Raw genomic sequence first — 24,460 nt, forward strand, 5'->3', positions numbered from 1 at the left:
TCATGCTAGAATCATGCTAACAACATGCTAATTCATGCTAGAATCATGCTAGTCACATGCTAATTCATGCTAGAATCATGCTAACAACATGCTAATTCATGCTAGAATCATGCTAGTAACATGCTAATTCATGTTAGAATCATGCTAACAACATGCTAATTCGTGCTAGAATCATGCTAGTAGCATGCTAATTCATGTTAGAATCATGCTAACAACATACTAAATCATGCTAGAATCATGCTAGTAACATGCTAATTCATGCTAGAATCATGCTAACAACATGCTAATTCGTGCTAGAATCATGCTAGTAGCATGCTAATTCATGTTAGAATCATGCTAACAACATACTAATTCATGCTAGAATCATGCTAGTAACATGCTAATTCATGCTAGAATCATGCTAGTAAAATGCTAATTCATGCTAGAATCATGCTAGTAACATACTAATTCATGCTAGAATCATGCTAACAACATGATTATTCATGCTAGAATCATGCTAGTAACATGCTAATTCATGCTAGAATCATGCTAACAACATGCTAATTCATGCTAGAATCGTGCTAATTCATGCTAGTAACATGCTAGTTCATGTTAAAATCATGCTAACAACATGCTAATTCATGCTAGAATCATGCTAATTCATGCTAGAAACGCGCTAGTAACATGCTAATTCATACTAGAATCATGCTAGTAACATGCTAATTCATGCTAGAATCGTGCTAACAACATGCTAATTCATGCTAGAATCATGCTAGTAACATGCTAATTCATGCTAGAATCGCGCTAGTAACATGCTTATTCATACTAGAATCATGCTAGTAACATGCTAATTCATGCTAGAATCATGCTAACTCATGCTAGAATCATGCTAACAACATGCTAACTCATGCTAGATTCATGCTAGTAACATGCTAACTTATGCTAGAATCATGCTAACAACGTGCTAATTCATGCTAGAATCATGCTAGTAACATGCTAATACATGCTAGAATCGTGCTAACAACATGCTAATTCATGCTAGTAACATGCTAATCTATGCTAAAATTGTGCTAGTAACATACTAATTCATGTTAAAATCATGCTAGTTACATGCTAATTCATGCTAGTAACATGCTAATTTATGCTAGAATCATGCTAACAACATGCTAATTCATGCTAGAATCATGCTAGTCACATGCTAATTCATACTAGAATCATGCTAACAACATGCTAATTCATGCTAGAATCATGCTAGTCACATGCTAGAATCATGCTAACAACATGCTAATTCATGCTAGAATCATGCTAGTAACATGGTAATTCATGCTAGAATCATGCTAGTATCATGCTAATTCATGCTAGCATCGTGCTTACAACATGCTAATTCATGCTAGAATCATGCTAGTAACATGCTAATTCATGCTAGAATCATGCTAACAACATGCTAATTCATGCTAGAATCATGCTAGTAACATGCTAATTCATGCTATAATCATGCTAACAACATGCTAATTCATGCTAGAATCATGCTAGTAACATGCTAATTCATGCTAGAATCATGCTAACAACATGCTAATGCATGCTAGAATCATGCTAACAACATGCTAATTCATGCTAGAATCATGCTAGTGAAATGCTAATTCATGCTAGAATCATGCTAACAACATGCTAATTCATGCTAAAATCATGCTAGTAACATGCTAATTCATGTTAGAATCATGCTAACAACATGCTAATTCATGCTAGAATCATGCTAGTAACATGCTAATTCATGCTAGAAGCATGCTAACAACATGCTAATTTATGCTAGAATCATGCTAGTAGCATGCTAATTCATGCTAGAATCTTGCTAGTAACATGCTAAATCATGCTAGAATCATGCTAACAACATGCTAATTCAAGCTAGAATCATGCTAACAACATGCTAATTCATGCTAGAATTGTGCTAATTCATGCTAAAATCATGCTAGTAACATGCTAATTCATGCTAGAATCATGCTAGTAACATGCTAATTCATGCTAGAATCGTGCTAACAACATGCTAATTCATGTTAAATCATGCTAACAACATGCTAATTATTGCTAAAATCATGCTAGAATTGTGCTAATTCACGCTAAAATCATGCTAGTAACATGCTAATTCATGCTAGAATCATGCTAATTCATGCTAGAATCGTGCTAACAACATGCTAATTCATGTTAAAATCATGCTAACAGCATGCTAATTATTGCTAAAATCATGCTAGTAACATGCTAATTCATGCTAAAATCATGCTAACAACATGCTAATTCATGCTAAAATCATGCTAGTAACATGCTAATTCATGCTAGAATCATGCTAACAACATGCTATTTCACGTTAAAATCATGGTAATAACATGCTAATCTATCTATCTATCTATCTATCTATCTATCTATCTATCTATCTATCTATCTATCTATCTATCTTTTCATACTTTTTAAAACTGTTTAAACTAAATAAACTATTACCGTCAGGCTTTCACAAGCCAGCCTCAAAGTTTGTTCTCAAACTTTAAGAATCTAGTTTATATTATTATTCTTCTTCTGAGACTAAAAATTAAACTCTATCTCCACCTAGACCTTTCAAGCTATGACCATCAAACTCGGGTCAGACCTCCGAACTATTCTGACTCGAGTTGCTATATCCTTTCCGACTGATCCGACTTTCGGTTTCCCGAAAAACGTCCCGGGACCGTCGGAAAAATCCCATAGACGTAACATTGGATCAAACTTTGTGACCTCATAACTCCGCATCAGAATGTCACACAGACTTCTAACTGGGCTCATTTAACTCAGACTATCAAACTGCCAATGACTGATCACCTTTAAACTTTCTGGCCACGCCCTAGCAACCACTTTTGGACCCTAGAAACCATCCCATAGACTTCCATTGCAAAAGACTCTCATTGACTTTACATGGGATCAAACTTTGTGAGCTCATAACTCTGCATCAGACTGTCCTACAGACTAATGATTGAGCTCATTTAACTCAGTCTAGCCAGCAGCCAATCACTGATGGCCTTTTAACCTTCCAGCCACACCCTAACAACCAGATACTGCACCCTAGCAACTGTCCCATAGACTGCCATTAAAGAGGTTCAGACTGATATTGTCATGCTGCAGTGTGATAGAGACATGGGGGTTGTTTTTAACTGTTCATACTGGCAAGAAGCTTTGATACATCATCAGTCTAAGCTGTCAATCAACTCCATAGCAACAAAACAGACTAACCTAGCAACGATATAACAGCAGCTATATCTCAGCATCAGAACATCGTAGAGAGACGGGGGTTGGCTTGTTTGAATCAGGCTCACACACCATCTATCTATCTATCTATCTATCTATCTATCTATCTATCTATCTATCTATCTATCTATCTATCTATAACTATCTATCTATCTATATATCTATAACTATTTATCTATCTATCTATCTATCTATCTATCTATCTATCTATCTATCTCTATCTATCTATCTATCTATCTATCTATCTATCTATTTATCTATCTATCTATCTATCTATCTATCTATCTATCTATCTATCTCTAACTATCTATCTATCTATCTATCTATCTATCTATCTATCTATCTATCTATCTATCTATCTCTATCTATCTATCTATCTATCTATCTATCTATCTATCTATCTACCTCTATCTATCCATCATGCTAACAACATGCTAATTCATGCTAGAATCATGCTAGTTACATGCTAATTCATGCTAGAATCATGCTAGTCACATGCTAATTCATGCTAGAATCATGCTAGTTACATGCTAATTCATGCTAGAATCATGCTAGTCACATGCTAATTCATGCTAGAATCATGCTAGTCACATGCTAATTTATACTAGAATCATGCTAACAACATGCTAATTCAGGCTAGAATCATGCTAGTCACATGCTAATTCATGCTAGAATCATGCTAGTCACATGCTAATTTATACTAGAATCATGCTAACAACATGCTAATTCATGCTAGAATCATGCTATTCACATGCTAATTCATGCTAGAATCATGCTAGTAACATGGTAATTGATGTTAGAATCATGCTAACAACATGCTAATTCATGCTAGAATCATGCTAGTAACATGCTAATTCATGCTAGAATCATGCTAACAACATGCTAATTCATGCTAGAATCATGCTAGTAACATGCTAATTCATGCTAGAATCATGCTAACAACATGCTAATTCATGCTAGAATCATGCTAGTAACATGCTAATTTGTGCTAGAATCATGCTAGTAACATGCTAATTTATGCTAGAATCATGCTAGTAGCATGCTAATTCATGCTAGAATCATGCTAAAAACATGCTAATTTATGCTAGAATCATGCTAGTAACATGCTAATTCGTGCTAAAATCATGCTAGTCACATGCTAATTCATGCTAGAATCATGCTAGTCACATGCTATTTATACTAGAATCATGCTAACAACATGCTAATTCAGGCTAGAATCATGCTAGTCACATGCTAATTCATGCTAGAATCATGCTAGTCACATGCTAATTCATGCTAGAATCATGCTAACAACATGCTAATTCATGCTAGAATCATGCTATTCACATGCTAATTCATGCTAGAATCATGCTAACAACATGCTAATTCATGATAGAATCGTGCTAGTAACATGCTAATTCATGCTAGAATCATGCTAGTAACATGCTAATTCATGCTAGAATCGTGCTAACACCATGCTAATTTATGCTAGAATCATGCTAGTTACATGCTAATTCATGCTAGAATCATGCTAGTAACATGCTAATTCATGCTAGAATCATGCTAGTAACATGCTAAATCATGCTAGAATCATGCTAACAACATGCTAATTCATGCTAGAATCATGCTAATTAATGCTAAAATTATGCTTGTAACATGCTAATTCATGCTAGAATCATGCTAGTAACATGCTAATTCATGCTAGAATCATGCTAGTAACATACTAATTCATGCTAGAATCGTGCTAACAACATGCTATATCATGCTAGAATCATGCTAGTAACATGCTAATTCATGCTAGAATCGTGCTAGTCACATGCTAATTCATGCTAGAATCGTGCTAACAACATGCTAATTCATGCTAGAATCGTGCTAACAACATGCTAATTCATGCTAGAAACGTGCTAGTAACATGCTAATTCATGCTAGAATCATGCTAGTAACATGGCAATTCATGCTAGAATCATGCTAACAACATGCTAATTCATGCTAAAATCATGCTAACAACATTCTAATTCATGCTAAAATCATGCTAGTAACATGCTAATTCATGCTAGAATTATGCTAGCAACATGCTAATTTATGCTAGAATCATGCTAACAACATGCTAATTCATGCTAAAAATATGCTAACAACATGGTAATTCACGCTAGAATCATGCTAACAACATGCTAATTCACGTTAGAATCATGCTAATACCATGGTAATCTATCTATCTATCTATCTATCTATCTATCTATCTATCTATCTATCTATCTATCTATCTATCTATCTATCTATCTATCTATCTATCTATCTATCTTTTCATACTTTTAAAAACTGTTTAAACTAAATTAACTATTACCGTCAGGCTTTCACAAGCCAGCCTCAAAGTTTGTTCTCAAACTTTAAGAATCTAGTTAAAATTTAGATTAATCTAATTCCAGCTGATTACCTTATAGGTCATGATTAGGTCTAATTTAGATTGATTAACCTAATAAATCCTTATTTTCAGTTAATGGTTCATCGTTTACCCGAAGGCATGGGTCAGTATGCTGGCCAGTTACATCTGCTCACGGACACATCCTCCTCGCCAGTTCTGGTTCTTAGATAGAAGATAAGCTAATTTCTTTTAAGTAATAGGCCGCCCCATGCTTGCTCATACTTACAGAAAGTTTGATTTAGCTTATCTAGAGGATATAGCTGTAAGCTAATTTCCTTCAAGTAATAATAGGCTGCCCCATGCTTGTTTATACTTAAAGAAAGTTTGATTTAGCCCCTAGATCAGTGGTTCCCAACCTTTTTCTTTGAGGCCCCCCCCATGAACATATACAAACATTGGAGCCCCCCCCCACCATATAAATACACACGCACGCACACACCTATGTACTGTCTATATATATATATATATATATATATATATATATATATATATATATATATATATATATTATATATATATATATAAATACTGTATGTGTGTGTTTGTGTAATATTAATATATAATATGTATAGAAAATATAAATTAATCACTTTTAACTTGTCTTGGCCTTCAATAAAACTAATCTTTGTCTAATCTTTTTCTTCGCCTCTGAAGAACCACTGCATTTACGTTTGTCTGCCATTTTTGTTTTGATTTTGCCTTTACGACGCGTTGGACAAGCACATTGCGTGAGCAAAATTTAAATAATTATTTAAAGTTATTTATTTTAATTATTTTTACTATTATGTTGGAATTTTAAGCATGTTTCGATTTTGATTTTTTTTAGTACTTGAAAATACATATATAATAGTAGGGCTGCTTGATTTTGGGAAAATCATAATAACGATTATTTTGGTCATAATTGTAATCACGATTATTCATAACGATTATCAGTTAAAGTCAAAATTATTAGCGCTCCTGAGAATTTTTTTTTTTAGAAATATTTCCCAAAATTATGTTTAACAGAGCAAGGAATTTTAACAGTATTTCCTATAATATTTTTCTTCTAGGCTTATTTGTTTCATTTTAGCTAGAATAATAACAGGTTTCAAAATATTTTGAAACCAATTTAACTTCAATATTATTAGCCCCCTTATGCAATATATATTTTTGATTGTCTGCAAAATAAACTACTGTCATACAATGACTTGCCTTATTACCCTAATTAAGCCTTTGAACTGCGCTTTAATCTGAATGTTTGTATTTTGAAAAATATCTAGTAAAATATTATGTACTGTCATCATAGCAAAGATAAAAGAAATAAGTAATTAGAAACGAGATATCAAAACTAATATGTTCAGAAATAAGTAAAAAAAAAATCTTCTTTCCATTAAACAGAAATTGGGCTGGAAAATGGTTGCTAATATTCAGGAGGGCTAATAATTCTGACTTCAAGTGTATACATACAGTTATTTCCACCTTGCAAAGGAAAGAGAAATAAATACAATAGAATAAAAATATTAAACAAGCAGTGATTTAAGCATCTCCACTGTAAGAAAAACACTTTAGCTACAGCAGTCCTTCAGTCAAGACTAGTGAGGGATTTTGTCATTGTTTGATTAATGATAAAAACAGGCGGCAGCAGGAATATTTCTCGCTGTCTCTTTAATGGTTTCTCTTTGACGTCTTTTGAACTCGTTTGTTTATTACACAATTGAGGGTTAATATAAATAATCACTAAACACCGCGTTTTGACACCTATTTGACCATTAATGCGCTCACGTTACGATGACTTTAGATGTCTGCGCTCCGCTGCTCGTCTCAGTGTGCGAATGAGACCGAATGCTGACCGGCCGCATGCTTCTGACTGCGGGTGCTTGCTGCCCACACAAATAAGCATGCGGTCTTTCGCACTTTTAGAAGCAACAAACGTGAACAACTGGAAAGGGGGCGGTTTATGATGCAATAAGCTTTATCTCGATTAATGCTTTTTTAATAATCGTTTGAAATCGAAACCGGATTTTGGATTAATTGTACAGCCCTATAAAATAGTGGAGCATTTTTATGCCTTTTTCTACCTCAACACTTATCCTCTCCCGCGCCCCCCTTGGACCCCAGGTTGGGAACCACTGCCCTAGATTATATCACACTAAGTTAGTGATTGTCAAAAAACAACAGGTCTTTTATGCTGTGCCTAATACTGTATGACTAATCCTGGTCGTGGGCTGCGGAAACATCAGCCTAAACAATCTACTAGATTTACGTGATTTCAGGAGATGTTAGAGTTAAACAAGAATTTCACATTCAGGCAAAGATTTTACATTCCAATTCACATAATTAAACAAAATAAGCCGATCAAGATTGTACAACATCAATTACTCATAGATACTTTTAAGAGTTAGAGATTACCTGACCATGTAGAAATACATTGCAGCATGTAAACCTTAAAGGTGCTGTAGGTGATCTTCCACAATGCTAACAGCTTAGCATAAATCTCTGATTCACAGTCCCTCCCCTGCCATCTAGAGCTATCCCTCCTTAAACACGAGCACCGCAAAAGAACCCTCTCTCGTGTTAAAAGCGACTAGTGCTTGTCTGGCGGCGAGCAAGCCAAACTGACATGCTATGTCAGAGCAAATATTTGGAGCTGCATGGTAAACAATATAGGGAGAGACTAGGCGGAATAGCGCTATTTATTTGTGTTTCGTTGTTAAACTAATTGAAATCTACATAATCGATGCTGTAAAAGGTCCCTTATGAAACTGAAAATAGTCTTATCAATCTTTCACCGGAAGATTTTAGTGGCTGAACAACACTTCTGTGAAGATATAACCCATTTGTAACAACATCTCATTACATCAGCTTGCGTGAAGCTGAAAGTTTTAAAACAGAACATTACCTAAGAGAAATACTTCAGATATTGTGTCATCCTTTCTCCAGCGTGCAAAGGTAACTCCAATATTGATTCAGGTGTTTAAAAAGTTTTGATTCAGCAGGTCTTTACCGATCGTGTTTGCGTGCGTGCTTGCTCTCCCTCTCTCATAAACGCGCAGCACAAACGGAGGTCGGTGGAGCTGCGTACAAAAAGCTGCGCAGTTGTTCAAATCTGCATTTGCAGACAGACAGTTTGAGCTACTTATCAGAATTATGAAAGATGTCGGCCCGACTCTATTTAACTGGATGAACATTTTTTTTAGTTTTATGTCTTATCCAAAATATAAAAATGCATATAAATACATTTAGATCATTTACTTTAACCATTACTTTAACCATTATTAGACCATTAGACTGTGAAGAGACTTTCAACCAGCACAACAACATATGCTTCTGAAGACGATCACCCACTGCACCTTTAATGCAGAGCTCAGAGACTTACACACTGCAACTTGGATACTGTAGCTGGGATACCCCTAGACACCTCTCCACATTTCCCTTAAATACTCAATAGACCATAAATTCAAGACAGTAAAAGCTTCACCAAGACTCTTGCCTGGTCATGAGTTGATGTGAAGACCATTTTCGCTGGAGTGGAGCATCTGGCAAAGATCTTATCAAAGTTAAAACCCAAATGAACTGATATGAGGGAGATTGTAAATTAAGACCACTTTACCAATCACACAGAGACATTTAAAATGACACCAAACATGAAAATAGAGCAACAAGATACACCATATTCAAAACTTAGACACTCTGCGTGGAGCTGCTCTGGTGGAGAAGGTAAAGTCCAGGGCAAAGAGGGGGCCTCAGGATGCATGATCGAGACAACTTGAACAACAAGCTGATCTTCTTCTAAGATTAGAAAGTTTAATGTTTTAGTGCCTGGCCATTTTCATGGTCTTGTCTCGTGTGGAGTTCCATAACAGTTTTCCGGGTATAATATTATGGAGAGATTTAGCCATCCTTACAGATGTTATTGTGGACTACTGGAGGTAATTGGGGATGTCCCGGTCAGACTTTTTTTTGCCAAGTCATTTGATATAAAGTATATATGATTGGGAGGTAGCGCCCGATTCTGATCGAGTCTGAGATCACATGATCGGATCTGGACATCCGGGTAATAAAAATAGCATAAATTTATAATAGCTAGAAGCTAAGTAAACCTGCTTGCCAGAAAGATGCTACAGAAATGGAATGTACAATGTTCTGTACACAAACTCTCTCTCCCTCTCACAAACATAATTACGCTATCATACACACATACTCACGCACACACTTTTTAAAAATGTGTAAAATTATGCATAGAAATATGGCAATTATATACCTTTTCAGCCCAAATACACACATCTCAGATTATCAAATTCAGGCAGATATTTTTGGCACAAAAATACTAATAGGTGTGGCATCACTTGCATCATGGCTCTTTTCTGTAAAATATCTATACTGTTTTCTTATGTGGTTGAAAATATCTTATGGATTTCAGAAAAGTCTAATATGTTGTTTTTATAAGTTAGAAAGACATTGAAATAGAGAGATGACCTCAATGTTGCAAAAAGTGAAGTGTCCCAGATTACCTGAATTCACCCTAAATGTTAAAACGGCTTGCCATATGATTCAAAACTTGTGTTACAGTGCACACACACACACACACACACACACACACACACGTTCCTTTTCAAAAGTGTTCTTAGGAATTACGTGTTGTTTTGAAACACGCAGAAACATTTTACCTTTCGGCTTTCAGACTCCAGTCAGTCATAAAAACACTGTCAGCTCTTTGACGAATGTGTCAATGTAGGATGATGAAATACAACTGCTTGCAAAAAAAATAATAAAATAATTATTTTTTGTTGAATTTGAGGAAATTTATCATTCGGTAAAAGTGTCGAAAAGCGCACAGTATACTCACGTTTTTGTCTGGTATGTTGGCATCGGGTGTTTTTCGGCGGGAAAGGATGATCGATTACTCCATTAGCGGCTAATGCTGCTCTCTCTCAAACTGGGGCAATGACTGCATTCATTTCGCAGTGCCAGCGGCTGTTTGACTGATTCCAGATCAGTTCGTTTCTGACACGTTTGTTACAAACGCACTTCAGCATCCTTCTGCAAGCTGTTTATGTAAACCCTCAGTTCAGATAAATCAGATTATTTTCGAGTCGAGTCGGCTGGTGTTGTACTAGCTGTTGCACAAAGAAAAATGTCAACAGAAATAACAATGAATGATGAACAAGAAATGTTTTGTCTAGACTGAGGGCTGTGAACTGGAAACAGTCTAGTGTTTTAAAGACAGTTTGGCATCCGAAATAATAATGATAATATTAATAATAATAATACTATTTACATTACATTACATCAGGGCCGGAGTGGGACACCTTTTCAGCCCTGGAGTTTCAAGCCTCAGACCAGCCCACCTCAGTTCACGACTGACTATATTAAAATAAGGTCATTTCCAAATCAGTTTCTAATGACACTATCACGTCTTTTTTTTTGAGAAAACAGCTGCTTTAGAACTTCAAATGTTCAACAACCCTAACAGTATTATATGTCTTAACAATAAAAATGAAAACAATAAGTTACTCAAACGAGGATCGAACCTGGGTCCACGGCGTCTTAACCTAACATGCTAACCGCTGGACCGCAACAGCCGTGTTATAAAAGGAGACACAACTGAGTTTTATAATCATTAAAATAGATGAAAAGAGAAAAATTGCGGTAAAATAATGAATAAAAAGGCTGTGGTCAAGTAAATAAATAAATTTAAAAAGTGTGACTGCTGAGAGCAAAAGATTCTGGAGCTACGGACACCGGCCCTCGCGGCCAAAAAACGGACCGGCCCACCGGGAATTCTCCCGGTCCTCCCGACTAGCCAATCCGGCCCTGCATTACATTTACTATAATAATATCAGGATTATAGCCTACTTTATGACAATTAACCATGGTTTGTATTGACTACAATTTTTAAACTACAGTTTTACTTTTTCGAAGCTGAAATAAAAGGATTTGAAGAGAAATATTTGGGAGAATATGGATTTGAATGAATTATTAAGAGAATATGGTAAATTAATACACAAATACAGTGTAATTGGCCATAGCAAAATACAAACGAATGAGAAAAATAATGCGGCAGATTAAAAAGGAAACGTATCATTTATTAATAAATAAAAAGGCACTTACATTATTTTTTAATATTATACAATTGAACATGTAATAAAATGGCCTGCTAATTCAGTCAAAGTAATAAATAATGTATATATATATTTTTAGCACAACAGACACCTTGTGGCCAATGAAAGGGATAGTTCACCCAAAACTGAAAATTCTGTCATCCTTTACTCGTTCTTGTCTCAAACCTTTATGAGTTTCTTTCTTTATTACAAGAAGGTCGCTGGTTCAAGCCTCGGCTGGATCAGTTGGCATTTCAGTGTGGAGTTTGCATGTTCTCCCTGTGTTAACATGGGTTTCCTTTGGGTGCTCCAGTTTCCCCCACAGTCCAAAGACATTTGGTACAGGTAAATTGGATAACCTAAACTGTCCGTAGTGTAATGAATGTGTGTGAATGAGTGTATGGGTGAGTTCATCTCAATCAAACGCAGATTTGAATGGATGGATTGGGCGCATTATCATTTATCATTCATGTTGCATGGGTTTGAATTGAGATCAAAACCTTTTATGTTTAATTGTGCAGCTTTAAACTGAATGCATCAATGCAGGCAAAACAAACAGTGACACCTTAAATTAATTACCTAAGACAACATTTAGGTCCCACCATAACCTTTTTCCGTCATCGTTATATTTTACAGGGAAGCCTAAATCCTTTCACGTGATTTGAATGACACGGGAGGCGATCTCTCAGCGATTGTTATAAATGTTGGATTAAACTACAAGTTCAAAAAAGTTATTAATCCGCGGGTCACGTGCTTTCTGAAGTGTGGGCCGTAATCCGTTACACCCCTACTTTGCATGTGTTGTGAATTAGGTTAAAAGTTTTGATGAAAAGTACAAACGTGCATATGAATTCAGAAAAACATACGCAATTATTAGTCAATGAGACGCAATGTTTATCATTCATACATGATAAATTGTACAACCGTACTGTAAAAGTTAGGGTTGGGCGATGTCGACCAATTTGGCATGGTACGATGTCTAATGTGAAACATCGCGATGGACGATGGCATCATCGTCATAGGCAGAGGTGAATTATTTATTTATGAATAATTAATTAATTCATAACAAATTAATTATTTGTAGCCCACTGTTTCAACTACCTGACCCGCATGGTCTTTGTTTAACCCATGAACAAATCATAAATAAATAAAGATAAGTTGCACACAAATGTCAATCACTTTTTCCACGGGAGGTTGGTCGGTTAAAAAGGTGCTCAACCAACAGTATCTGAGGTTTTCACTAAAATGACTTATTGTGAAAATGAAAGACTGAAGCAGTGTCCTGACGCGGTGTTGTTACCTTATAGATTCGAAAGACTGAAGAGTCGTTAGATAGAAACAAGATTAATTAAGTATCACAATTATAGTGAGACGCAATCCAGCGATACATCCTTGATAAACTGTCCGACGAGCACTGCTCTCTGGAACTCAGATGAGCACAAGACAGTGTGGCTGTTTCTCAATTCCAAGAACGCAGAGAACGGACTTGTGCTCTTGTGGAGACCGGTCTTGCCAGGTGTCCTCGGAAGAACGAACTCAGGAGACCGCGAGGGCAGAAAACGCGTCCTTTGAGAATTGAGATGCTACGTTCTTCCTGATGGTCACATGACCTTTACGTGTTTTAAGTGGTAAATTATTTAAACATTACAGCCTTCATACATCGATTTATTGTTTTTCCCCTTTTCAAAATATATACTTTGCATAAAAACATTATAAATATATGTTGCACAATATAAATAAAACAGATTTCAATACGAATTTCAGCAAACAAACACCCTTAATGTGTTTATTCCTTTATTAAGATTTTCATGGTAATGTTTACTTTCACCGTTTCATTTAGGGAAACTCCTGAGGTAAATAGTTCATATCTATGAACTTTAATAATAAATCTAGATAAAATGCAGCGCTTCCCACCTCCAGTCGCAATGACTTCTGGGACTTCCAGAGCGAGTTCGGTGCTCAAGTCTGCATCAGTGCATCCTCGATATCAAGAACACATCCGGGAAGTTTCACGCGTCCTCCGTACTTGCGGTCTTGAGTATTGGAACTGAACTTAGGCAGCTGATGATGACGTTTCACGAGAACACGAGGACGCAAGACCGCTGAAGAACGCATATTGAGAAACAGCCTGTGTGTGGCTATACGTGTGTATGGCTGTGCGTGTGGTCACATGATTTGCGTTTGCAGCGGTTGGAGAGCTGTTAAGAAATGCTAGGTAAAACACGGTGAGGATGTGGATAGTTTTTGTTCAAAATGGCCATTTTAATACTAAGAAAGTACTAGTGTAAACAGGGCAAGTGTGTATTATTCGCGAGCGGGTCTATCGTCTATCGGCCCAACCCTAGTAAAAGTATTACAAAACAATCAATACAATGCATGACGTAATTATAAAAGTGATTTATTCTTTGATATGGACTGTGGAAAACATAATAAAGTTAGCTACAGTAACTGAACGGCTGATTTGCTTTCGTAACCTGTGCATCAAAGTACGCTGGTAACACCTGCTGGAGAAACGCTCCTTCAGTCCCATTAACACCACCAGTGTATCAAAGCTCCTGCTTGCCTTTGTTCGCTCGGTTGGCTGCTTTCTTGTCACCCTTCTTCTTGGTCTCGTTTTGCTCTTTCCCCTTGGCATCTTTCTTGGCATTTTTGCCAGGGAACACCTGTCCTTCCACGGTCACGTCCTCACAGCGGTCCTGGGACACCAGAAAGTCCTTAATCTCCCAGGCGTAGCTGCCGTCACGCAGCATGAAGATTACACGGTTAGAGCCCACCACAAACCTAACGAGAAGAGCACAAACGGTGACTGTAGTGACAAAACAGCATTTCATAAGATCCTTTCGTATTAAAAACACTTGTAGAGACACTTTGATTGACATTCTCCCTTTGCATGTGTCATCAGAGGTGGAAAGCCCCGCCCACTATTCATGATCTTTCCCTCATTAGCGTATAGACAGCCCTGCGTAAGAAGAAGTCATCCACCATTAGAGTTGAAATCTGCCACTATGCTGACACACAGGCGTTTATAGCTCCACCCTCTTTTAAAAAGTGGGCTGGGAGCACAATCTCATTTGAATTTAAAGCAACAGTCTTCAAAATAGCACAATTAGGATCAAATCTAAAAGGGGCAGTTTCAAAGAGTTATAAAACATTATTTGTGTGGTATTTTGAGCTAAAACTTCACATGCACACTCTAGCGACATCAGAGATGTATTTTAAATCTTGTAAAAAGGGGTATAATAGGTCCCCTTTAAACAAAATCAATTATAAAGAAAGAAAACCGAAATGAATTAGATTAAAGATTAGATTGTCTTCAGAAACATTTTTTTGTTGTGCTGGCTGAAAGTCTCTTCACAGTACAATAGTAGTGATTACAGTAAATGATCTAAATGTGTTTATATGTATTTTTATATTCTGGATAAGGCATAAAACTAAAAAATGTTCATCCAATTAAATATTGTCAGACCGACATCTCCCATAATTGCGATAAGTAACTCAATCTGTCAGCAAATGCAGATTGAAATCAAATGCTGAATTGAAATCTTTTAAACTCCTGAATTACTCCCGAGTTATTTTTGCACACTGAAGGAAGGACGACACCATGGCTGAGGTATTTCTCTTATACAGGTAATGTTGTTTTAAAACTATTTTAGCTTCATGCAGAGCTGATGTAGAGTGTGTTGTGAATGGGTTTTATGCACAGACGTGTTGTTCAGCCACTGAAATCTCCCGGTGAAAGCTTGATTTGACTATTTTTGGTTTGATAAGGGCCTTTTACAGCATCGATAATGTAGATGTATATTTAGTTTAACAACAAAACATCAGTAAATAGCGCTATTCCGCCTAGTCTGCTTAACTGAGCTGAAGCTGCTTTTATATTCACATTGGGTCATTTCTGAACAATGACAGCCTGTGACGCGCTTCCTATACTGTTTACCATGCTAGTTTGAATATTCGCTCTGAAATAGCTTGTAAGTGTGGTTTAATAAGTGAAATTCTTGCACGCCTGCCGGGCCAACCACTATTTACTTATAACTGGGGAATGGCATGAACTAGTGGGTTGTATCTGTCGTGTCGCGGTTGACGCATTCGCAATTTCAGGAGGCGTAGCTGAGCATTTTGGCAGATCACCTACTGCACCTTTAAAAAGCACTGATGACAATTAAATAGAAACTAATCAGATAAAATTGCAATTAATCTTCATCGAGTAACAGTCACAAGTGACTTATTTTAGACGACGTTTCATCACCTCATACATTTCTGTCAAGTCTCTGCAAAAACTAACAACAGTTGTCAGATAAGTGGGACTCATGGGAGTTGCCAGATTGGTTGTTTTTCAACTCGTTACAGAAATGGCTCTCATCAAGTTTTATCTGTATTTGTTTTATTTGTTCTGTGACCGATCCTGAGTCTGGCTTAAGAATGCCACAAATGTGCATGCATCACTGCTATCTACACCAGGCTTGACATAGCAGCACTTTCTTATCCTGGATCAGCTAATGTACAAAATACGAAGCCAGCATGTGCCGATTAAACACGTCCCAGGTTATCCTGGCTTTCTTAACTCTATATTTGTGCAATGCCCCTCTGCTTTATGTGTGTTTTTTACCTTTGAACATCATAGTTGGCATTGAAGAGGCTTCCCTGCCACAGACCCGTGATCTCCTCAGTCTCCTTCTCTGTGGGGTTCCCTGACACTGATGCAAACACCATCAGGGTCTTGCCTTTCTTGGACATCTTTAAGAGCTCTTCTGGTTTGGAGGCATCAATTTTCGAGAAGTCGATTGGTGGAGGAGACCTTTTGTGCTCGGGCAAGTCTCCCTCCTCAATGTCGTCATCTTTCTGTAATAAATGAGAAGATGCTGATGAGAAACGCTGATGATTTATTGACGTCACTGCTAGAAAAAAACATCTAAGGGCTGTTGCACAAAAGTTAGTTTACTTGCAGAGTAAATGATTGTGATTGGCTGTGGAGATCATCCTGTTGTTCACCGAGTGCAAACAGAGATAGAGGGAATGTAAAGCCACGAAGTTCAGTCGATTATCCAGCGGATCGCTCGAATGTCAGCTTATAAACAGACGAGCTAATCTTCGAGGCTTTAAAATGCTTCAGTGTTCCTGTATATGTGTTTGCACTTGATGAACTGATGCCCTTCACGTCCAATTACATTTCTTTTAGGCATATGAACACAATGGCGAATCAGCAGTGTTTAAGAACACGCTCAACAGAGCTCAAATGTTAGTGGGAAATGGATGTTTAAAAAATTCCTGTACCGATATTACACTATCATGACAAGACTAATCCTTACTATCTATACCAGGCTTGACAAAGCAGCACTTTCTTTTCCTGGATCAGCTAATGTGCAACAGACTAAGCCAGCATGTGCTGATTAAACTAGGTCAAGCCACGCTTTTTCTGCTATCCTGGCTTTCTTTACTCTATATTAGTGCAATACCCCTCTGCTTTCTGTGTGTTTTTTACTCTTACCTCTGAACATCATAGTTGACATTGAAGAGGCTTCCCTGTTACCCAGGAAACACTTTCAAGTTGACAAAAACAAAGAAACCCTTGTGGGTTAAGATCCGTTTAAGTGGTTTTACACATTTAGAGTGCATGAACTTGCTTTGTTAACTCATCGTCTTTGTTAATTCAAAGTTTAAGATTACCTTTGGACTGCATGGAGCTGAAAGTGTGACGTGTGAACCAAACAGCCAATCAAACAACACATGATTGCAGTAAACAGCCAATCCCACAGCACACGAGTGCACCAAATAACCAATCAAACAACATGAGTGCAGCAGGCAGCCAATCACATGACACATGAGTGCAGTAAAGATCAAATCAAGTGGTTTTATAACGCTTGATACAAACTTTTGCTTGAACTCCAGTAAGTCTGCATGATGGAAAAATCTGATATTGCGATATTTTATTATTCTGCGATATCATTACAGTGTCACAAGATTGTTTAAATTGCCCTACTGGGTAAGAACTGGAGAGTTCTGTACATTCAGATACAGGAATTGAATAATCACAATGCAGAAAAAGTATTGCTTTGTTTCATTTCGTTTCTTGCCCAAATTTCTAAAACTTTTTTTAGATCAAGTAAAAATATCGTTTTATTTTCGCTTCAGAAGAAATAAGTCAAAATTAGGAGTTTTTCCTTAAAACAAGTTAAATCATTTGCCAATGGGGTAATTAAAATAATATTATTTTCACTTTGAAATGTAGTTATTTGGACTAGAAACATTCAAGTAATTAAAAACAATTAATCTTATGTTATAAATTCCAAACATACTTTTTTTGTCCCCAAACACTCTTAAAAATGCACAATCAAAGGCTATAAAAACACATGCAAATGATCAACTTTCACTCTATTATGGTTCATTTTAGCATGGTTAATAAATCACATGTTCTGTGGCTTCTGGTCAACTATAATTCATGTAATTCATGGTATATGTAAGATTTTTTTAATTTACTTTTTTTTTCTTTTCTTTTTTTTTAGAACAACAGTATCTTCTGCTGAAAAGATCTCCGAAGATGCTGTTTTAAATTATAAAGAAATCTGTTTTTTTTTTAATAATGAAGACAGCAGAAGTCAATGATTCATTTTCGTTATTTAGCCTGACATGTTTACTGCTCCAAAATATTATAAATCTTACAAAAAAATGAAATATTTTGTATTCAAAGGGGAATAAAAATCTTTAGTTTTTTTAACCCAGACATTTAAAAATATATATATTTTAGAGAAGAAACCTTGACTTTTTTTATACAAAGTTATCATATCATCAGAATCTTATACCGGCCCATGCCTAGACTCAACATTGCAGATCTTGCGTTGTGACTACTGGTGATGCGCACATTGCAATATCGATAATGCAGCCCTAAACTCAGGATTTGATCCAAAACTTGTGTGTAGGCCAGGGTACACAGTATGTAATTGTGAAGCACTTTGATCAACTTTTGTTTGCTTTTATGTAAATTACCTAAATTTAAACATTTATCTTATATTTTTGTAATTATACACTTATGCTTATAATGCAAATCTAAGTAATATTTAAACAGCTTACCTTTAAATTATCCCATTACAATTAAACACTTTATGAATGCACATATCTGTGGTTTTTTTCTTTTTCTTCAGTAAACCATGTTTGAAAGCAACCTTTGACTTAAGGAGTGTCCCAATAAAATGAGTGAATATGCAAAAACATTTTAAAGCTTTCCTGCTATAACATTGTTTGGCTGTTTTTATCTACAAATCTATCTGAAATTATCTTTTTTTATTTTATTTATTCAGTATATTTACAAAAGAATATAAAATAAAACAATTCAAGACAAAATTTAGACATTTAAATTATAAATCTTGCACCTTCACTAAAAAAACGTCACTGTGATTGATGTTTTACTATTTCTTTGTCTAAACTGTGAATTTCATGAATTGAGTAATTGAGTTGGTTTTATATTCATATATTGGGACTTTATCCTTAACAGTATTTCAGAAAAGTATTATATGCAAATTGTAAATAGTGAAATTATATTAGCAGCCAATGTCTATCAACGTATAGCATTGTTCACGCTCAAATAATAGTACTAATGTAGTTTCTGAACGAATATTCAAAATACAATGGTAAACAATATAGGGAGCCTGTCAGTAAACGAATGTTCAAATATAATAACTTTACCAAAATGCATTATTATTACTACAAATAATGTGTCGGGTTGAAATCAACATCATACAGCAACAGAAATAAAGTAGAAAAGTAAATGTTTCGGAAAGCTAGTGTGGAGGATATTAATTTACTGTGGTTTTGCTGTAGCAGTGATGGTATTTCAGCGGTTACTGATTGAGGTAAAGTTGGTTTTATATTCGCACATTCAGACTTTCTTCTTAATAATATAATTTCAGTAAAATATTATTTGCAGACTTTAAATAGTGAAATCATATTAGCAGCCATGACTACAGAAGTAGAACATTCTTCACTGAAATAAATAGTGTTAATGTTGTCACATTTACATGCGATTTCAGACCGAATATTAAATTTACTATGGTAAACAATGCAGAGAGCCTGTCACTAATTGTCACTGAACGAATGTGCGAATATAAAACTTTAGCTAAATTTATTATTACTACAACAAATAAAGTGTCGGGTTGACGTTAACATCATAAAGCAACATAAACAAAATAGAAAACCAAACGTTTCTAAAAGTTAGTCTGGAGGATATTCAGTTAACGTTAACTTACTGGGGCTGTGCAGTAACGTTAGCATTGATGGTATTTCAGCTACTGATTGAGGTAAATTTGATTTAATACTCACACATTCGGACATTCTCCTTAATTATAACGTTATAATTTCTGAAAAACGTCATTTGCAAATCGTAAGCAATGTAGAAAGACCGTTAAAATGAACGAATGTGCGAATGTAACACCAACTTACCGTGGTACATTTGAGGCACATGACCGAATGACTGCAGCTGTTAAGGTAAATTCGCTCTTACCTCCCACTCCTCCAGCAGTCTGGCCATATCTGCATCATTATAATCCCGTATATCCTTCTTCTTTTTGGGTTTAGTATCTGTGCAATGAACGGTTATGAATAATACAAGTAAAAACAATACTGACAGAGTCCTGCAGCCGACGGAAGACGCCATCTTTAAACCTGGAGCTCGCTGATTGGATGAAATCCGTCCGCTCGTCTCAGGAAGAGGGTGTGTCGGTGTGGTCACATGGTTTATAGTTGCCTTGTTTCTTTTACTTATTTGTTGCGAGATAACGTTTTATTAAGATAAACAGTGAGTATTAAAATCATTTAAGAAAACTGTAATATCTGTGCTGTCCCCTAAAATCTTAATTTACACTAACCTGAGCATGTAAAACGAAAATATGTGGAGAAACCATGGGGAAAGTTACTGAGAATATTCATTCATTTTATTTTCAGCTTAGTCACTTATTAACCTGCGGTCGCCACAGCGGAATGAACCGCCAACTTATTCAGCATATGTTTTACACAGCGGATGCCCTTCCAGCTGCAACCTATAACTGGGAATCATCCATACACACTCATCCTCAAACATACACTACGGACAATTTAGCTTACCCAATTCACCTGTACCGCATGTCTTTAGACTTGTGGGGGAAAGCAGAGCACCCAGAGGAAACCCACACCAACACGGGGAGAACATGCAAACTCCAAACAGAAATGTCAACTGAGCAAACAGGGACTCGAACCAGCAACCTTCTTGCTGTGAGGTGATCGTGCTACCCACTGCGCCACCGTGACACCTTTACTGAAAATATATGATTTAAATATAATATAAAATAAAAACTAATATTTACATACATCTGCAAAAGTGTGTATATTATATATATATATATATATATATATATATATATATATATATATATATATATATATATATATATATATATATATATATATATATATATTCTTTTCTCTTTATATTTTTATTCAAGGCAGCCTTTTCTGATCTCCCATGCTGCTTAGTAATTTACTAAATTTACGTATTAACTCATTATTTTACAACAATAATTAATATAATTTTTTTCCATATAAAACATCCATATAAAACAAAATATTAAAATGTTGACATTTTATTCTCTGAATGTATATACAAATGTCTTTGATTTATATAAATACCGAATGAAGAAACACTAAAATATAAAAAATGTATATATTTAGAAAACAAACATTATAGTTTTGGTTTACTGAGGTAAGGCTGTATATACGTTCATTTCAAATGAATTAATAAATAATAGATTTATGAATAAGACATTTGTAACCTTCAAAATGCTTTATTTCATATTTTAAAGGCGGCACGGTGGCTCAGGGGTTTGCACTATCAACTCACAGCAAGAAGGTGGCTGGTTCGAGTCCCAGCTGGGCCAGTTGGCATTTCTGTGTGGAGTTTGCATTTTCTCCCCGTGTTGCTGTGGGTTTCCTCCAGGTGCTCCATTTTCCCCCACAAGTCCAAACACATGTGCTTTAGATGACTTGAATAAACTAAATTGTTGTGTATGTGTGTGAATGCAAGAGTGTGTGGGTGTTTCCCAGTGTTGGTTTGCGGCTGTGTAAAACATATGCTGGATAAGTTGGCGGTTCATTCCGCTGTGATGACCTCTGGTGAGGGGACTGGTGAAAGGGACTATGGGGAAGGAAAATGAATAAATGAATGTTTAGTGACTAAAGGCTGTACATAATATTTAAAATGAATAGTTCAAATTAATGAATTAAACACATTTTGAGGGCTTCTAAGTGCTTTAAAATATAATAATTATTATTATTTATTTTTTTTATATACTTAACAACACACTTATTTTGAAGGGTGCACTTTTTTATTTATTTTGGTGTATATATTATATTTTTATTTTGTTTAGTATGCATAAATCTACAATATTTTGAAAGTGCATAGACAGTGTTATAGCTGTTTGGTTTGTTTCTTATTTTATTTTATGCATAATTCAATCATATTTGCATTTAAACTGTAATGTAAATGTAAAGGGACTATGAGGAAGGTTAATGAATGAATGAATGTTTCGTGACTAAAGGCTGTAAAATTAATGGTTAAAATTAATTAATAAACATGTTTTGAGGGGTTCTAAGTGCTTCACATTGTTATTGTTATTATTATTATTATTATTACCCTAATTTTGAAGGGAGCACTTTTTATTAATTTTGGTTTATTAATTTATTTTTATTTAACGTGCGTAATTCTACAATGTCTTGAAAAATGCATGCTGTTAGTAACATTAGACTTTTATAGCTGTTTGGTTTATTTCTTATTTTATTTTCTTTTGCACATAATTCAATCATATTTGCATTTAAACAAAAGTACATGCATTATTTTCAGATTAATTCTACGAAGAAAAAAAACTGTCACTGCTAAATGCTCTGCATACCAAAATAAGAGGTAACAAAATATAAAATGTTATGCTTTCTTTTGATATTTTATTCTATGAATGTATATAAAACTACAGCTGTGAGTTTTGGTGTACTAAGGTAAGCCAACACTGCAAAAAAAATTTTAAAAAAAATAAAAATAAAAAAATAATAAAATAAATTTTTGTCTTGTTTCTTGTCCAAATATCTAAAAGTTCCTAAATCAAGCAGCAGTTTCTAGACAAGCAAAACATAATCTTGTTTTGAGAAATAGTATGGCAAAATAAAGTGAATTTTTCCCTAAATCAAGCTAAATAATCTGCCAATGGGGTAAGCAAAATAATCTTATCACAAAGCTAAAAACAAGATTATTTTGCTTGATTTGAGGAAAAACACACTTCATTGTGGCATATTATTTCTTAAAACAAGACAGTATGTTTTACTTGTCTAGAAAATGCTTCTTGATTTAAGAATTTATAGATATTTGGACTAGAAACAAGACAAAAAATCTAAGTAAGAAAAGCATTTTTTGCAGTGTATATTAATAAAATTAATAAAAAAAAGATTAAAAACAGCTTTATGAATAAGACATTTGTAACCTTTAAAGTGCTTCATTTGATATTTTAACCAACAAAACATTTATTTTTGATTGGTGCTTTTAATAATTAATGATGGTTTATATATTTTTCTATTTTATTTAGTATGTCTGCACTTGAAATCTGCATGCATAATGTTTGCATAACACTGTTACACCAGTTTTTTAATGCATAATTCAATTATTTTTGCATTTAAACAAAAGTGCATGTATAATGCATATATTTATCCAATAATAAAACTGTTAAAACTAAACACTCTGGATAACAAACTAAAATGTTTTATTTTGGGATTTTTTTTTCTCTGTAGTTTATGTGCATGGACCGCATATGAAGTGTGAGGTTCATTCAACAGAATCGGAGCAGCTTCCTCTCAGGACACCCCACCCAATGGCACGGTGCCCTGCGCAGCTGTACAACTGACACACAGTGTTTTCACACACAGCTCTCGGCCCTCAGTTCACATCCAACACACTACACACAAACACTCAGTGTAATACAGTAGCTTTACTCTGCTGGAATTTCATGAGGCATCAGACCAAACAAAGTGAATATGAAGAACATGTGTTGTTGTTGTGGAGTGAGTTTAGCAATACACTGTTGTAGAATTTAATATCAGACGAAATGTAATGTGCATATGGTATGTGCGTACTTTATTTAATATTTAAATGGTAGCCATAAATGTAACTTATGCGAGAGTGTATATATTTTTAACAGGACTCTTAGTTTTATAACTCCACGAAAGCCCTTCCCATTCAAAAGGGGAGGGTCTTCAGAACTGCAGCCCAACCCTGCTGTTTCCGATTGGATCTCAGGACTCCCAACGCCTCTTGCTGTCCAATGAAAAGTACTATAGCGCATTTACGTCATAGCTTTTGCAGCGGTGAATCCGATTTCCCTTCATAAGGTGAATCAGCTGTTTCGTGGCCACATTGTTGTTTTTATGAGTGCGGTAGGGCGATTTTATTATTACTCGAATTAGCGTTATAAATGCTCTGAACGAATGTGTATACCTACATAGTATACGAGTGAACTCTGTTGTAACATAACGAACAGTTTTATTGTTGTTGTAATAGTACAAATGCCTAATAAAGACCAAACCTACTGAAAATAAAGATAAACACAAAAAACAATATTTTAAATATTGTAAAAAACAATAGTACATAGGCATATTATATATTTATGTAGCTAGCTAACTAGCTTGATGCTAGATATACTAACTAAACATTCATTCATTTTCCTTTGGC

At 35.3% G+C, this 24,460-nt stretch overlaps 2 protein-coding genes and 1 long non-coding RNA gene across 5 annotated transcripts in view; 1 reads left to right on the plus strand and 2 right to left on the minus strand.

The window, feature by feature from the left end:
• Window positions 1-10,765, minus strand: part of LOC141375310 (uncharacterized) — a 70,284-nt gene extending 59,519 nt beyond the window's left edge. Inside the window, exons 1-2 of the long non-coding RNA XR_012383158.1 lie at window positions 10,473-10,765; window positions 10,294-10,376 (exon numbers count right to left, since the gene is read on the minus strand). This is a non-coding gene — a long non-coding RNA (uncharacterized lncRNA). The remainder of the gene's footprint in view (window positions 1-10,293; window positions 10,377-10,472) is intronic.
• Window positions 1-24,460, plus strand: part of cemip (cell migration inducing hyaluronidase 1) — a 1,140,081-nt gene that overhangs the window by 397,683 nt on the left and 717,938 nt on the right. The window lies entirely within an intron of this gene.
• On the minus strand, window positions 11,692-20,398 carry mesd (mesoderm development LRP chaperone). 3 transcript variants are annotated; one of them, NM_001080704.1, is given in 5 exon segments: window positions 11,692-12,129; window positions 14,275-14,508; window positions 16,337-16,569; window positions 20,041-20,078; window positions 20,161-20,398. In NM_001080704.1, coding segments are annotated over 4 exon segments (480 nt in total). In that variant the 5' UTR covers window positions 20,053-20,078; window positions 20,161-20,398; the 3' UTR covers window positions 11,692-12,128.

This window comes from Danio rerio, chromosome 7, assembly GCF_049306965.1.
Source record: "Danio rerio strain Tuebingen ecotype United States chromosome 7, GRCz12tu, whole genome shotgun sequence".
Classification (NCBI taxonomy): domain Eukaryota; kingdom Metazoa; phylum Chordata; class Actinopteri; order Cypriniformes; family Danionidae; genus Danio; species Danio rerio.

Coding starts and splice junctions, on each gene's coding strand:
- mesd (XM_005166364.6), bottom strand. CDS start 20,374: ATGGCGTCTTCCGTCGGCTGCAGGACTCTGTCAGTATTGTTTTTACTT. Junction 16,570..20,221: donor GACTGCTGGAGGAGTGGGAG/GTAAGAGCGAAT, acceptor CATTTATTACAG/AAAGATGACGACATTGAGGA. Junction 14,509..16,336: donor GCCAACTATGATGTTCAAAG/GTAAAAAACACA, acceptor TCTTCTCGTTAG/GTTTGTGGTGGGCTCTAACC.